A 17,288-nucleotide genomic window follows, 5' to 3' on the forward strand; every position below is an offset into this window, starting at 1 on the left:
CCAACACCGCCTGAATCGCTGCCCTCCACACTCTCCTATCCAACATCAGTGTCCTGCCAGGCTACTGTCCGCATCCCACATCTTTGAGACTATGCCAAGGAAGGTACAGTAGAGTGCTGAATATTTTTTATTGTAATTTTTTTTTTCCTCAAGGGGGTGTGTGAATATTTCATTCATCTTGTGAGTTCTGTTATTCTCAGTCACGCCAAAGCACCAAAGCACCGCGGCAGTGAGATGATCAAGAAAGATTATACGTGTTTGTAGCCAAATGTGGAGTTTTTGACATATTGTCCGCGCCACAGTTTTGGCCCGCATATGGACATGTAACTCCCTCTGATTTGTGTGCACTTGTCACGCCTATATATTGTACCACCAGCAGGCCAAGGAAGTCAATACACTTATTATTTTTTTCAAACCTTTTGGTTAATGAGCGCTTGTCCCTTCTATGCACATTGTGTGTGTGCGTGCGTGTGCGCACGTGCGTGCATAGCACGGAATGTGACACGATTGGCTGATGTATGATAAGAGCGCTCCTCAATTCACATGAGTGTGATCATCATCAGTGTTGTAAACTAGGGATGTGCCGATGATAATATATATAATAATTAATTAATTAATTGCTGTTATGGCCGATAACCGATATTACCGATGTCGATATGATCTCATTCTGTATTGAAAAATTATAATAATTTTGTCCATTCTGAAAAATACATGTAACACATGTAACATGTAATACATGTTATGAGCTACTGTGGCCCCTTTTCCACCGGTTGGTTCCCAGTGGGAACCGGTTCAGTTCTTTGTGGTTCTTAGTCCATGAGCCAGAGCTCCAACATTGAAACATTAATTATGAATTGAGTGTGCAAAACCATACCTATATTAGATTGTTATCTCCATGAAACTTCCCCAATTGAGTACTTACACGAAGACAATGATTTATTGTATTACAAATTTTACATTTTTAAATAGGCAAATGAGGCATTATGTAGGAAAAATATGCAATACTCAAAAATATGAAAAAGCTACTATACTGTGGAAGGGTTATCATGTATTAATTTACTTGTATTGATCCTATAAACAATTTAATATAGGGTATAGTTTGCCCACCAATTATGGAGCTCTGGCTCATGGACTAAAAACCAAAAAGAACTGCACCGGTTCCCATTGGGAACCAACCGGTGGAAAAGGGGTCTTTGTGTACTTGCAGGTGATTCTTTTTCCAAGTGCTGGGGTTTGGAAGCGCTCGTTAGTTATCACTCAGCTTAGTCCACTTCCCTGGGTAAACAAAGAACTTGGCTTACTTTGCTTTGGCAGCAGGACCTTAATTGCTTTAGAAAACGAGTGCTTCCAAATGGTCTATGAACTGTTCCATAGCTGCTCCCCACTGTATTACACTGTACTATGGCTCCCCCTAGTGACCGTTCATGGTACGTGCACCGTGCACGCTCCAGGCTCCAGCAGGGCAGAGCCACAGAGAGTTACGACATTGAGGGGGCAGAAAACAGCCTGGTCACGTGGTTCATGTTCTCGCGCGAGCCCATAGACTCCAATGCATTCCGTAAACTCCCGGATGTCCCTTTTCAATAGAAGTCTATGTAGAAGAGCCGCCATTGGACTGAAGCCCCGTGACGTCAACAGAGTTGTCGTAACTCTGTCTTAAAGAGCTAGTGCTCATGCGCACAGCCCTTGCACAGTAGGCCTATGTGCGTTCACACACAGCTAGCTTTTAGCCTGTTAGCAGCGTTGTTTGAAAACACAATAATAATAATAATAATAATAATAATAGTAAAAGGTTTGAAAACAGTGTGGTCGTTAAGCAGCTCAACGCTGAAACGCAGCAGGTAAGATGAACTGATTCACCTTGTTTTTACTACATTTATCTTTTATATTATTGACTCATCTTTTAACATGGAACAACACGACGAGTATTTCTCTCATATCTGCTTGTTAGTTATAAATGATCCTAAGGCTAAACAAGCAGTAGTTAATACTAGCAGCAGTAATAATATTGTAACCTGTTATAAACAAGCAGTAGTTAATACTAGCAGCAGTAATAATATTGTAACTTGTTATAAACACGCAGTAGTTAATACTAGCAGCAGTAATAATATTGTAACTTGTTATAAACAAGCAGTAGTTAATACTAGCAGCAGTAATAATATTGTAAGTCGCTCCTCCAAAGGGAGATAGTTCTCTTGGCTACGTGGCTCTGAGAGAGAGGTGGGGGGCAGAGCCATGGGCCCTTTCTGAAAGCAGTCCCTTGACTCTCGGGAGGTTCCCTCGTCAGGAAGTGCCCCTCCAGCTGAATCTAGTTCCCTTGATTAGGGTGCTGGGTATAAAAAATAAATTGGAAATACACTCGCCCTCCTTGTGCAGAAACAGGAAACAGACACCCTTCGTTGCCATGGTTACCATCATGCATTTTGTTTGTACAGTTAGATTGCATTGCATCGTGTATGTTTGTGTGACATGTGGATGTTTATTGTTTATAAGGATCCCCATTAGCTTTTGCCTTGACTAAAGCTAGTCTTCCTGGGGTCCGACACAGACAAACATTTAACATTTAACAAAGGCAATACTTACAATTGTTTACAAACACTAACTCAAAATAAAACATAGTAAAATAAAATATAAAATAAGAAAAACATAGCAAAAAATCACTTTCAACACATTATACATTTGAATTATTATTTTCCCAGGGTTACTGCAGTATGATTTACATAAGGTGTTCTATTAACTTGATTTTAAAGATGAATTTTGTATTTGTATTGGTTATACACTTTAGTAGTGCATTCCAACCTATTACTGCTCTATAGAATATTTAAGAATATTTGTTCTTGGTTTATGTGCCACCAAAACACCCATTAATATTATTAATGTCATTAATATGGGAAAAGGAAATACAGCGTGACTGTCAAAAATGACATGTCATCTACATCCATGGTGTTTATAAATCATTGTGTAAAAAGTTGTTTTGTTTGTGTGGTTTCATTTATAGTTTTTTCACGGTGGGGTAAATAAAGAGCCCTTGTGAACATCAGTTGGAGCGTTGTCTATTCTGCATCAGATGAAGATTGTTTAGGAGGAGTTTATTTAGCATTTATTTGTGGTGGCACTTACATTTGTAGGTGGCGGTTTCCATGCGGACAGAGAGCAGGGCTGCACAAGGCAATGGAGTCTAGATCGGCACAGACTCGCTCTTGAGGGCTTTATAAGCCACTTCCACTCAAGGCTGCTTGGTTTTCGGACGACACTTAATATGGCGCAGCCTCGCGTTGAACGCGCATATCGAGGGCAAGTGTGTAGGGCGAGTGGCGAGGAGCTGGTTTCAGAAAGGGGGCATTCACTCAGGATAACCCCAGCTTCAGCCTCACGCGTGCGCACACACACTTGTTGGAATCTTTAATTAAAATAGTAATGAATTGAGCAGCCCTAATTAGATCACTCTCCTCACCGTGGTCAAATAGAGGCTGGCTATGTGATCAAATAATATGATCTTCCATCCCTACTTGTTACTAGGGATGCACCGATCCGGCTTTTTGGCATTGGATACCGATTTGGATACATGGGGGTCCAGTATCTGCCGATACAGAGTACCGATCCGATCCCCCCCACAAAGAAACGTAATAACCTATTAAGCTGTATGCCTCACTGTGTGGAGTCTGGAATCATTATTTTGTGTAAGGCAACATCAAGGCTTGACTTAAACATTACTTTCCCAACTTTGTAAAACAAAATGTAACAAACACAGATATAAATGCACTGAATTATTTATTAAATAACTGTGCAACAATTAGACCAGGTTAATGTGTGCGCAGGCTAGCCTGGCTGCATTCCACATTCATACTGAAATTACACATAATTATCGGATCGGATCGGATAATGGATCGGCCACCGATCCGATACCCGATCTAGAATTTTAGCCTGGATCGGCGCCGATCTCCGATACGAGTATCGGATCGGTGCATCCCTAGCCCTAATTAGCCCATTCTGACCGGGCACCCATTTTGGTGTCGGCATCATGTTATGCTTTAGCTATTGAAAAATAGCAGATCTACAAGCTCATATCGCGCCACCGAGTGGCGCGATACGAGCTTGTAGGTCTGCTATTTTTGAAAAATCGAAGAACGACTGTGACATTTCTAGAATCTGATCTCAGGTTCAGAATGGGTTAATCAAACCAGTGTGTGTCCGGCGGAAACCTCGTTATGAATCTGATCTCAGGTCAGAATGGGTTAGATCACTCTCCTCACCGAGGTCAAATAGAGGCTGGCTATGTGATCAAATAATATGATCTCCCATCCCTACTTGTTACAGTTTACACTCACAGAAAGGGTAGCACTGTACGCCCCCTGCTGCTTGAACTGAGGCAGAACATTAACCCATTCTGACCTGAGATCAGATTCATACGAGGTTTCCGCCGGACACACACTGGTCTGATGAACCCATTCTGACCTGAGATCAGATTCTAAAAAATGTCAGTCGCTCTTCGATTTTTCAAAAATAGCAGACCTACAAGCTCGTATCGCGCCACTCGGTGGCGCGATATGAGCTTGTAGATCTGCTAGGTGAAAGTAACCAATACAACAATACACAAGGAACAATGGTGTAAAGTTTACACCATTGTTCCTTGTGTATTTGTTGTATTGTCAATTGTTGTTTATGGGGGATACTGTATATGTGACCCATACCATTAACCACCTATTTAAGGCAATTCTGAATCCATTCCATCCACAATAAACACTCCTTGGGCTAAAAACAGCATTGTGCCCAATGCTGCGTCAATGCGTCGTTCATGATGACGGCTATGGCTGTTTTTAGCCCAAGGAATCTAAAGCCCAAATCTAATGCTTGGAATTGATTCAGAATCATGGAAACCCCCTTTTGAACACACATGGCACATCATGCAACATTTTGCCGTATATAGGTAATGGTATGTTCACATACAAACCCCTACAAAATAGATTTCTCAATACCGACAGCCGGTCAGCAAGTGGACTCATTAATTATAGGCAATATTTTAAGGCCAACTAAAACACATTTCCCACTCCCCACCCCCGGATGCCGGACTATAGGTCTCCGGTTATTAAAGTCCTTCCTTATTCACTTGATTTCAGACCGGAGTCCAGACTGCAGGTGAAGACGAACTCTGCAGACTCATAAGAACTACAATACCCATGATGCATCACTCCCAGGTGAAGATGAACTCTCCAGACTCAGCCAGGGACATTTATATTCAGGTGAGACACTACAGGTGAATAACTAGGAAAACAAGTTAACTTAAGCGTTGTTCATAGTCTGGGGCTGCGTTCGAATTGCTAGGGTTGTTCCCTACTCCCCATACGGGGATCCAGACTCCGTTGACTCTAATAGTGATCATTTCGGACAATAGAGCACCGAAGTCCTGACGTAACTCGCTCATCCCTTCGATTCCCCTGGTTCGCGGAAGTAATTTCTCTATGGAGAATAACATGGGGTGATCTTAATATCGTCTACTATAAGCGTTGTGGTTCAAAAATAAACAAGCTGTCTCTGCGTTATTGTCAGGGAGGTGTGTCTGTACTCATATTATGATACAGTCTGCTTCTAGCGAAAATCGAACTAATTCAGTAGCAGTAACGTTAGCGTTTTCTCTCAGTCAGTTGATTATTTATATCCCTATGAGTGAAGCGGCCGGGGTGACATGTTTATTTTTCAAACACAGTTGTTATATGAGGCGATCTAAAATCGCCTCAATGGGGATTTCAATGCAACTAAACAAATACATGAACCTGGGGACTGACGCCCTCTACTGAAAGTGACGTCAGACTTCGGTGCTCCATACTCCCTGTATAAGGAGCACCGAGTCTGACAATATCGGTAGAGGGCGCTATAGGTCTGCGGGTTCATGTACTTTTTATTTGCCTTGTAATCCCCATAGGGGTTTTTTTTTTTTTCAGATCGCCTCATATAAGAACTGTTTAAAAATAAAATAAACAAATCATCCCGGCCGTTTCACTCATTTGGATATGAGAGATATAAGAATCGACTGACTACAAGAAACCAGTCAAAACTAAAGGAACAGACTGTATCAAATAAAACTAAAGGAACAGACTGTATCAAATAAAACTAAAGGAACAGACTGTATCAAATAAAACTAAAGGAACAGACTGTATCAAATAAAACTAAAGGAACAGACTGTATCAAATAAAACTAAAGGAACAGACTGTATCAAATAAAACTAAAGGAACAGACTGTATCAAATAAAACTAAAGGAACAGACTGTATCAAATAAAACTAAAGGAACAGACTGTATCAAATAAAACTAAAGGAACAGACTGTATCAAATAAAACTAAAGGAACAGACTGTATCAAATAAAACTAAAGGAACAGACTGTATCAAATAAAACTAAAGGAACAGACTGTATCAAATAAAACTAAAGGAACAGACTGTATCAAATAAAACTAAAGGAACAGACTGTATCAAATAAAACTAAAGGAACAGACTGTATCAAATAAAACTAAAGGAACAGACTGTATCAAATAAAACTAAAGGAACAGACTGTATCAAATAAAACTAAAGGAACAGACTGTATCAAATAAAACTAAAGGAACAGACTGTATCAAATAAAACTAAAGGAACAGACTGTATCAAATAAAACTAAAGGAACAGACTGTATCAAATAAAACTAAAGGAACAGACTGTATCAAATAAAACTAAAGGAACAGACTGTATCAAATAAAACTAAAGGAACAGACCGTATCAAATAAAACTAAAGGAACAGACTGTATCAAATAAAACTAAAGGAACAGACTGTATCAAATAAAACTAAAGGAACAGACCGTATCAAATAAAACTAAAGGAACAGACCGTATCAAATAAAACTAAAGGAACAGACTGTATCAAATAAAACTAAAGGAACAGACTGTATCAAATAAAACTAAAGGAACAGACTGTATCAAATAAAACTAAAGGAACAGACTGTATCAAATAAAACTAAAGGAACAGACCGTATCAAATAAAACTAAAGGAACAGACTGTATCAAATAAAACTAAAGGAACAGACCGTATCAAATAAAACTAAAGGAACAGACCGTATCAAATAAAACTAAAGGAACAGACCGTATCAAATAAAACTAAAGGAACAGACCGTATCAAATAAAACTAAAGGAACAGACTGTATCAAATAAAACTAAAGGAACAGACTGTATCAAATAAGTGACTGCAGGCTGTCGTAAAGAGTCACCTCCCTGACAAGGACACTTTGTTAAATTATTTTTACATTTATGGATGAATAAAGAAAGTGATGAATGAAAAAATAGCATAACATAATAACATACTGTAGGCCTATGATTATTATCAATAGATATATATATCCATTATCCAGCAATATGTGCACCACCTTGACAATATGAAAACATCAGCAGCATGATTAAAGGGACACTTCACCCTTTTTGCAAAAAAATTCAGGCCCGACGTCGAAATTTTAAATTAATGTTTTCTAAATCATGACAATTTTCTGAAAGATTTGAGGCACATTTTAACGATTTTTCAAAAATAGCAGACCTACAAGTTGAGCTTGTAGATCTGCTATTTTTCAATAGCTAAATTATAACATAATGTATGTAACAACCAAATGGGTTCCCGCTCAAAATGGGTTAACTACATGAACCCCCGCTAAGCATTAGGGGGGATACGGCAAAAATAGCCGATCTATAAGCGACGTCCGTGTTGTGAGATTGTAGATCGGGTACTTATTACCAAAAGTAGCCGATCTACAAGCTCTGCTCACAATACGTTTGGTGTGAAACAGCAGTCCAATTCCAATAAATTACTATCTAGGCCTACATAATGAAGTTTTATCGCAATTCAATTAAATAATGTTAGATAACATATTTTATGGCAGGAAATAATTAATATTAATAAAACATATGTCCGTGACACCAACCCTCTAAGACCCGCATTAATTTCTACTTGCAAAAAATAGATTTCAACCTTACTACTACTTTGTACTACTAGGACTAAGACTAAAAAATATGTATACAAAAATAAAGTTTGATGAAAAAAATATAATAATTGTATAATAATATAATAAATTAATAATTTACATTTGGGGGATATCTTTCACAATAATGAATAAAACATGTTTTAGACATTCTAATCTAAAAAAAAACATAATTATATTACAATTATTTTACTTACTTTTATTGGGGTTAAAGGTCAAAAGTCATAGGTTAAAAATGTTCCAGAAGTCCAGAAGTTTTTTATTTGTGTGAATTTCAGCCTCTGTGGGGGGTATTTGTATGCAAATATCATGACCAATGGCATTGCAATGAACATCACTGATGACGTTAAGTAATTAATTAAAATAAAATTGTTGCTATAAAGCAACGCTGGGTCTTAGAGGGTTAATGTGTCTCACATGCATGTATTTAGCCTACGTTTGTGATAATCTCGCAAATATATATTCTACAGCAAGCAACTGATTCCTCTCCTAACGTCATGAGCTGGGCCTGGCGGTGATACAATTAATCGGATTAGTAATACTATTGCAAATGAATAGTTTTATTATAAATGAAATAAAACAGTTGCAAATAAATGCACAGATGATTTGTCGCTTCGAGATCCGCCAGGGAAGAAAAGACCACGTTATTTCAGCTCCGGTGGGTGGTCATCTCGCCACCGAAAAGCCAGACTATGAATGAGCCTTAAGAGAGCGTCGCAGTCCCGCCCCCTCGAGAGACCCGGAAAATAAATCGCCGTTAATTTTCCTCATAGGCATTTCTTAAAGTATTTATTTAAAGACGGTTACGCCGCGGACAAAGCCAACTCTGATCGTGACAACTGACAAATCACGACAATGAACACAATATCTTGGGCCGATCAAATCATTAAAAAGAAGAAAATAAAGGCAGGAGACAACACTATTTGTTTTGTTTTTCTTCTTATAAATTATTTGATCGGCCCAAAACATTGTGTTCATTGTCATGATTTGTCACGATCCGAGTTGGCTTTGTCCGCGGCGTAACCGTCTTTAAATAAATACTTTAAGAAATGCCTATGGGAAAAATGCACTGGGTTTCATTTCCTGGGCCACTCGTTGTTCTGAAAGGGGGAGGGACTGCGACGCTCTATATAGCTATCACAATGAAACTTCTCCAGTTGATTACTTATATTAACACTAAGATTTTTTTGTATTACAAGTTTTCTGAAATGATATGTTTAAATATGCAAATTAGGCATTATATGCACTCATTTAATAAAATGTGATGTAAATCAGGCTATGAATGATATATCAACAAACCATTCTGTAAACTTCTGCAGAATATAATTATGAATAAGACTGGAAAGTTTGGTGTATGTGAGTGCAACTGAAGTGGAGATTTTATTTTGTCCCAGGTATGAGGAAAACTCATTTTGAGAAAACGGCCTTTAAAGGGACACTTCACCCTTTTAGCAAAAAAATATATATCAATGACCTTTATAAGATTTAGAACACTTTCCTGGCGTTATTTTTTGTGTAATCTCTGGGTTTAGATATTTTAGATTATCCGATCTGCACTGACGTCAGAGCAAACTTTCCGTATTCTTTCCGGACTACATTTGTCTCTGTAAACACTGCAGCTAGACCAGCCCCAATACACACTCGTCACGGACACTGTTCCACCTACCTACGTTGACTCATGTCGCAGCACAAGAGAGAGTATACAGAGAAAACAACTGCTTTGGACGCTTGGTCCAGAACCGTGTCGATGGAATATTGTCTGTCACGAGTAAGTAGGCCTATATTGCTACAAATGTAGTATTGTATAGCTGTTGTCAACTTCTTACGTTGTCTTTTGTGTATGCTAAACCAAGCTAACCGTGGTCCTTATCCGAGTGCATTGGTTTGTAGCCCCGCTTGGAACCCTACGTAAAGTTTCTGACAGTTGGATGACAATGTCAGAAACTTTACGTAGGTTGCGACTCGCGAGCGGGGCTAAATGGTTTGTTGCCTAGGATAGTAGGATTTAGACTCTCGTAGATATCGATTATGACATGTCAGAATCGACAAATACATCTACGACGGAATAAATCTCAGGCTTTGTAACAATTATGATTGTTAGTTGGCTACGTGTTTCCGCACGCATGTTAGACACCAGGGCAGCAGTGAACGTCGTGACAGATGAACCAGACTGTAAACATGCTATGTTATATGTTATGTGAATAAAGTGTAAGCAGCTTGAGTAATGCTTTAATCGTCCGTTCTTGAAGTAAGAGAGGCAAGAATGAAACAGGCTTGTTTGATCTAGAGACTTGATATGCTATCTTGTAATTGTATAGCGTCCGAATTGATATTCAACCCAGTGTAAGTGTTCGTTGTACATGTCAATATTAGGCTACTTTAGGTAGCGGTGTGTATATTACTGTAACTGAAGAGTCAATTATACTCCACTGCTGTCTTTTTCGAGCTGTCATATTAGTGGAATATCGGAAATATCCCGGTCTATATGTTACTATAACTATATTAGCTATAGTTTACCGAACTATAATCACGTCTGTTTTATACTTTTATTGTCAATTATATCTTTCAGTCAAAATCGCTTGGTTGGGTTGCCTACAGACACTTTCTCGAGTGGGTTCTGAGAACTTCTGACTGCAAGGAGATTTGGTGCTGGAAACCGTCTTCGGATTCGAGGAAGTCTTTGCAGCTATAACATCCCAGCTGCAATAATATATTTTTCTTTTGTTTCTGTAAATATAACTGAGCTTCACATTTTGGTTTCAATTCATTGAAGGTATGCATAGGCTATAATAAGTAGGCCTACTGTACATTTATTACTTTACCAGTAATTCAACTGTTTCAGTTTGACATTTGCTAGCATTCAGCTGTGGCACTGACACTGTAATGTGAAGGGTTATCTTCATTAGAAATGGTCTGATAATAGTCTCATTTGGCCCAGGATTCATTTGGCCATGTCTGATACCAGTGTAAAAATATTAGTCCATGTTATCAGTGAAAACATGTGAAGAGTAAAAATCTGTCCAGCTATATACTGTATGCTGTATTGAATGCTTACAAAGCTTCTAGCTGGAGTTCAATATTTATCACTAATATCAATTTCATGGGTTGACAAATAACATTGGTTGCATCTTACAATGGAAAAGGACACAGTAATGCAGTACTTTTTTTTCTTTTTACTTCCACATTTCCACAAGAATGTTCTCTAAAAGCAGTGCATTAGAATGAGAGTATGCAAAAATCTCCATTCATTTCCATTTCAATTGGCACACCTAGACGTAAACAATAGTAACATTCTGTCTATGCTTTTGGTTCCTCAAATTGTAATGTGTAAGCAAATATAAAGCGTGTATGCCACAATGCCACAATGTTCTACCAAATCAGTGTATAACAGTGATGATAGCCACTTTCTTTGTATAAAATATCTGGTTTAGTTATTGTCAGTTTGTAAGTTTAGAGGAGAACAATAGGTGAAATGATTTGCAGTTACAAAATGTATTATACAGGAAGGAAGATAGAAGTGATAAAGCTTGATTGCAGGTGGATTTCAGGCATTCCCCTGACATCCGGCTATGACCTCCATACAGTATGTCTGTCAAGGAAGGAGCTGTCATCACCCGTCATCGGCCTCCACATTCACTGGTCTGAATGAAAAACAGAAAAACAACTTGTTAGCAATGTCTTTCATATGAAACTAGGATTGTATTCAAATAAAATAATATTCTATGTATACTGCAACATTTGCACATTTTTCATTACATATTTTCTATGCAGCTATAAATGTATGACTCCTATATATTCAAGTGTTTACTTTTTTTTTTTTTGTTCAGCAAGGCTAATTTACAGATTGACTAACTTTTTGATTATTGATAATGGACCCATCCGTGGAACTGCAGGGGGTCCCATGGATGCACTAGGCTACTGTACTGTGAATTGGTGCCATTTAATTTACTTTGTTTGCATAATACGTTGCACTGTTGTTTGCATAACTCTTTGCAATAGTCAGATTTAGAATTGTTTATTTCTTTCAGATACTTTTTCTACATGTATATAACCATATAAGCTGAGTAGATAGTATAGACTATAGAACCCAGGCCATTTCCACCGTTGTAAAGGAAAGCGCCTCAGATAGAGTATAAAAAAAGGTTTTTACCAAAAACAAAATAAGAAGCTACTACAGCTGTATGAGGCCTGGTGCGTAATGGTTTAGTGCACTATAATTAAAACAGTTTCTCAGACTTTCTGTTGTCCAAATGTATCGTTTTATTTTCGTATTATATTATCTATATTAGAAAAGGCAACATTAGCGTTAGCTGCTGATTGGTTACTTTAGCATACGTGTACCCAAAAGACACAGTAGCCTAGAAGTTGTCAACATAGCTACAATACTACAATGTATGTACTTACTCGTGCCTGACATTCCATCCACACCACCCAGTTACTTTTAGTAGGTTTCCAGACATCTGTCATGTGCGTCCACAGCTGCGTTGTAACTTGTGGTGTTACCCGGTACATTATTGATTCGGCAGCCCTGGGGGGGGGGGGGATTTGTGGCAAGACGAGCGTCTCCTCTGAGGTTGTTTTTTCTTTGTATATTCTCTCTGGTGCTACTCTGATCGGCGACGGCGACATGATACAAACACAATAACAAACAAAAGCGCATGTGGGGGTGGAGTCAACGTAGGTAGGTGGAACAGTGTCCGTGACGAGTGTGTATTGGGGCTGGTCTAGCTGCAGTGTTTTGGACAAATGTAGTCCGGAAAGAATACGGAAAGTTTGCTCTGACGTCAGTGCAGATCGGATAATCTAAAATATCTAAAACCAGAGATTACACAAAAAATAACGCCAGGAACGTGTTCTAAATCTTATAAAGGTCATTGATATATATTTTTTTGCTAAAAGGGTGAAGTGTCCCTTTAAAGATTTGTATTGTAAAATTCCAAAAGTTATATTTGAAGCCACTATTTTGAGACAAAATATCTCATCCAAACCTTGGCAACAACATATAATGCCATATATCATTGGAAAGGTCTGGACCTCTTTGTACCAACAACCAATCATGGAAATAGAGGGTCAGCAAAACGAGCTGTCATTGGCTAAAATAAACATCTAAATCTGTATTTTTGGATGTTTATTTTGAAAACATGTTTAGGAAGCAAAATAGCACAACATCTCAAAATTGCAAAATCATGATTTCACCTGCCATGTCTCGCCTTAAACAGGAAGCTGAAGACGTTTCTATTGAACAGGAAGCTGAAGACGTTTCTATTGAACAGGAAGCTGAAGACGTTTCTATTGAACAGGAAGCTGAAGACGTTTCTATTGAACAGGAAGCTGAAGACGTTTGTATTAAACAGGAAGCTGAAGACGTTTCTATTGAACAGGAAGCTGAAGACGTTTCTATTAAACAGGAAGCTGAAGACCAGCCACACCTCAGTAAGTTTCATGTTCTCTTCCTTTCTTTAAAGGAGTAGTGAAACAGAAATGGCATTTTATTTTGAAGTTTCAGCTTGTCTATGCTGGAAACGCTGGCTCTGACGTTTCTGAACCAATCGGAGCATTGCATCCCTCCAGGCTATGGGTCCTACAGGTCCGTCTCATGCACAGTGGTTTGTTTACAAAGTGACAGAGAGACGGCAGAAAAGCCAGGGGATGTTTTTCTAACCTGTACACGACCTATATGTAATTTAGTGTGATGATTCGGTTGAGTAATACGAGTAATACACTGTCTGGATGTCATCTTCAATTGGATTAAAAACGGAGGATTTCTGTAATCAGTAGCACCTGTGTTCTGACGGACAAGCAGATATGGGAATCAAACTGGTGAGCATTTTTATTGGCTTTTATCATAGACTGTAAAAAATATGGACAAAGCGTTCCACGGGTCTAACATGGACGTAAAATGAAGCCTGTTATTCCTGCACTGTAAGTCGCCATCTTTCTAGATCCGTTTGGGCCCAGCTGGCCATTGGCTGGCTCCGTTTGGGCCCAGCTGGCCATTGGCTGGCCCAGACAACGAGGCGGGACTTCCCCCCTTCTTCTCGTTTTTATTTTGACTCGAGTGGGAGGGGAATCCTGATCATAGACTGTAACGGTAGCCACGCCCCTCAGAACATACGCGACTTTATGGTCATTTTTTTAATTAATGGGACCATAAGTTTCAAAAAAGAATATTATGACATTAGAAATGAGACTTTGAACTAGTGACTGGAAGCAGAAATTATTCATGACCATGTTTATTAAGGTAATACAGTCTAGGTGAAGTTGGGCCCAAATACATGGACTTCTATGGGGCTATGGGTTTTTCTGGGTCCAATGACAGCGCCACAACAGGCCATTATATGAACTACGATTTCCTTAGTGGCTTCACAAAATATCTGTCTGACTGCCCCCCTGGCTTTTATCGATGTGGGCCTCGACACACAACGCATGTTTTAGTTTTCAGGAAGTAATTACAAGTTTTTTTATGGACTTTTGATATAAACACACATAAACATAAACATTTGCCCATTTCTTTGGCATCCACTGTATGTATGCCCATATGATGACCACGGATATGGTCTAAAAGTGTGAAAAACATATTTGTCATTTCACTACAACTTTAAAGATGGAGTGCCACGATTTTCTTCCACCCTAAAACATGATCATCAGGTATTATTATAATATAAGGAGGAAGAACATTTTCCAAAAAGTGTTGGTGAACCTGAACTGAAGCCGCACCCACAGCTGCAGTTGTAGGGGGAGGGGCTGATAGTGTGATGTCACTATATTACTGTTTATTTCATTGGCCCGTTTGACTGTCAAGGGTTCAGCCTCCAGGAAGAAACCCTAAATACAAATGGCGCAAAGCGTGCATGCTGTGCGGCCCCGCCCCCACACAATAATTCTACAGCTGTGGCCCCCTAGTGGCCTAATCTAGTCGAATACCCCCTCACAGACACATTTCCAGGAATCTTTTACAGAGATTGTTAAGCTTCCATCGGTCCACATTTCAAGCTTTCATTGTCAGAACAAGTGCGTCTGTTTCATAACGTCATGCTCTGAGTGGCATGACTAATTTACTTCCAAATCAGAGTCCAGGTGAGAAGTATCATGTTTGTAAAATTGTTTCAGAATTTCATGGTGAAATATTTGCTAGTTATTTTAGTGTTAAAATAACTAAATATATTACTTCACACTAGAAGTAGGTCGGGAGTGGCTTATTGTCAGTATCAGCCGGTAACACGCAGGAGGCTATCCCCGTCACAATGCGCTAGACACCTGGGAGATGGATTCTGAGGTGGAGCGCCACACCTACCATCAGCTCCCAGTACTTCCCGCACGACTTGCTGCACCAAGCCGTGCTACTCATACGCTGAGTTGGCGGTGCCCGGGATCGAACCCATGACCTTGTGGTCCAAAAGCGAGAGCTCTACCGACCGAGCTACCCGGTGGAGGGCAGCACGGGTCCTTAAAATTGGACCCGGTTCAAAACGGGACCGGTGATATCTGAACGGAACCGCTACGGATCCAAGAAACATTCTAATTTCGGAAACGGCCCCGAAAGTTTTGGATCCGGCCCGAGAAGGATTTGACTGGCTAATATAGGCTAATATTAGTGCATTTTAGCGCACCGACATTCTTACCAGCGCTGTTGACAATCACAGCAAAACTGTCCCACATTTTTCCTCCGAGGTAGAAAGCCTGGTGGCGCGGTAGTCCCACATTGCTAGTTGCTTTGCGCTTCACCTCGCTCGCTCAAGGGGGTCGTCATGATTGCATTAGAGACAAACAGAGACAGAGAGAGAGCCCTCGTTGACTCTGTTCAACAGACAATATGGACTTGTCACTTTAGAGTGTAATAATTACAACGCATGTCTATTTTTGAAACCTATTTTTTAAGTTGAATGGTTTACTATATAAAGCTAGGATCCTCACGGGTAATTTCGGGTAACTGCATTCCAGACCTGCGGCAATTTTGAATGGATCCGCCCATGCCCGAGGGACAAGTCAATATTTTGGGCCCGAACTGGCTCGGTTCTCGGTTCGGCACTCGGGTATTCGGTTCCGGATGGACCTGTGCTGAGCCTCTACTACCCGGACACAAAACTGCACATTACTTTTTTTGTATTTTGCTAAAAAAAATCAGAACAGTAATAAGCTGTAGTTGGTAATGGTTTAGACAATCTTATCTTGGTAGGTAATAGCTCATTTAGTACATGGAACATGGAAGAAGAATGGTTTTACATTTTAGGAATCCAGTGTTGACCATAATGTTATGTTTCTGCTTCTAGACATCCTGCACATGTCTTCCCACTGCTCTGAGGTTGAAGTTCAACTTGAATCTGACACTGAAGTCACTGAAGACAGTGATGATTGGGAGGAGACCAGTGAAGACGATGATGACGAATGGCGTGACAAGAGTTTCAGTGTCTCAGGTTCCCTGAAGAAGCACCAGTATGTCCACACTGGAGAAAAGCCTTTCCAATGTAAACATTGTGACAAGAGTTTTAGACGATCATCTGACCTAAAGGATCACCTCCGTCTCCACGCTGGAGAATTCCAATGTGAAATCTGTAACAACAGTTTCAGAAATTCATCTGAGCTGAAGGTACACCAGCGTATCCATACTGGAGAAAGACCTTTCCAATGTAAACATTGTGACAAGAGTTTCATTTCGTCAGGTGGTCTGAAAATGCACAATCGTGTCCACACTGGAGAAAAACCTTTCCAATGTAAACATTGTGACAAGAGTTTCAAGGCCTCAAGTGAACTGAAGAGCCACCTCCGTGTCCACAATGGAGAAAGACCTTTCCAATGTAAACATTGTGACAAGAGTTTTTACTCTTCAAGTAATCTGAAGAGCCACCTTCCTGTCCACACTGGAGAAAAACCTTTCCAATGTGAATTCTGTGGCAAGAGTTTCAGTTTCTCTACTCTCCTGAAGCAACACCTTCGTGTCCACACTGGAGAAAAACCTTTCCAATGTAAACATTGTGACAAGAGTTTTCACTTGGCTGGGCATCTGAAGTCACACCTTCGTGTCCACATTAAAGAAAAACCTTTCCAATGTGAATTCTGTGGCAAGAGTTTTAGACAATCATCTGACCTAAAGGATCACCTCCGTGTCCACACTGGAGAATTCCAATGTGAAATCTGTAACAAGAGTTTCAGAAATTCATCTGAGCTGAAGGCACACCAGCGTATCCATACTGGAGAAAGACCTTTCCAATGTAAACATTGTGACAAGAGTTTCAGGAACTCAACTCACCTGAAGGATCACCTCCGTGTCCACACTGGAGAAAAGCCTTTCCAATGTAAACATTG

General features: G+C 39.6%; 1 protein-coding gene across 1 annotated transcript; it reads left to right on the forward strand.

Moving 5' to 3' along the window:
- Positions 1-91: 91 nt before the first annotated feature.
- LOC310876166 (uncharacterized protein) lies at positions 92-16,479 on the forward strand (the record flags this gene model as incomplete). The annotated part of the gene is made up of 4 exons (XM_083789611.1): positions 92-103; positions 5,215-5,240; positions 13,205-13,418; positions 16,256-16,479. The coding sequence occupies 4 exons, from the start codon at positions 92-94 to the stop codon at positions 16,406-16,408; spliced, it is 405 nt and encodes a 134-aa protein (XP_083645737.1). The 3' UTR covers positions 16,409-16,479.
- Positions 16,480-17,288: the final 809 nt, after the last annotated feature.

Source organism: Protomyctophum parallelum (assembly GCF_964188405.1).
Source record: "Protomyctophum parallelum genome assembly, chromosome: 18".
Taxonomy (NCBI): domain Eukaryota; kingdom Metazoa; phylum Chordata; class Actinopteri; order Myctophiformes; family Myctophidae; genus Protomyctophum; species Protomyctophum parallelum.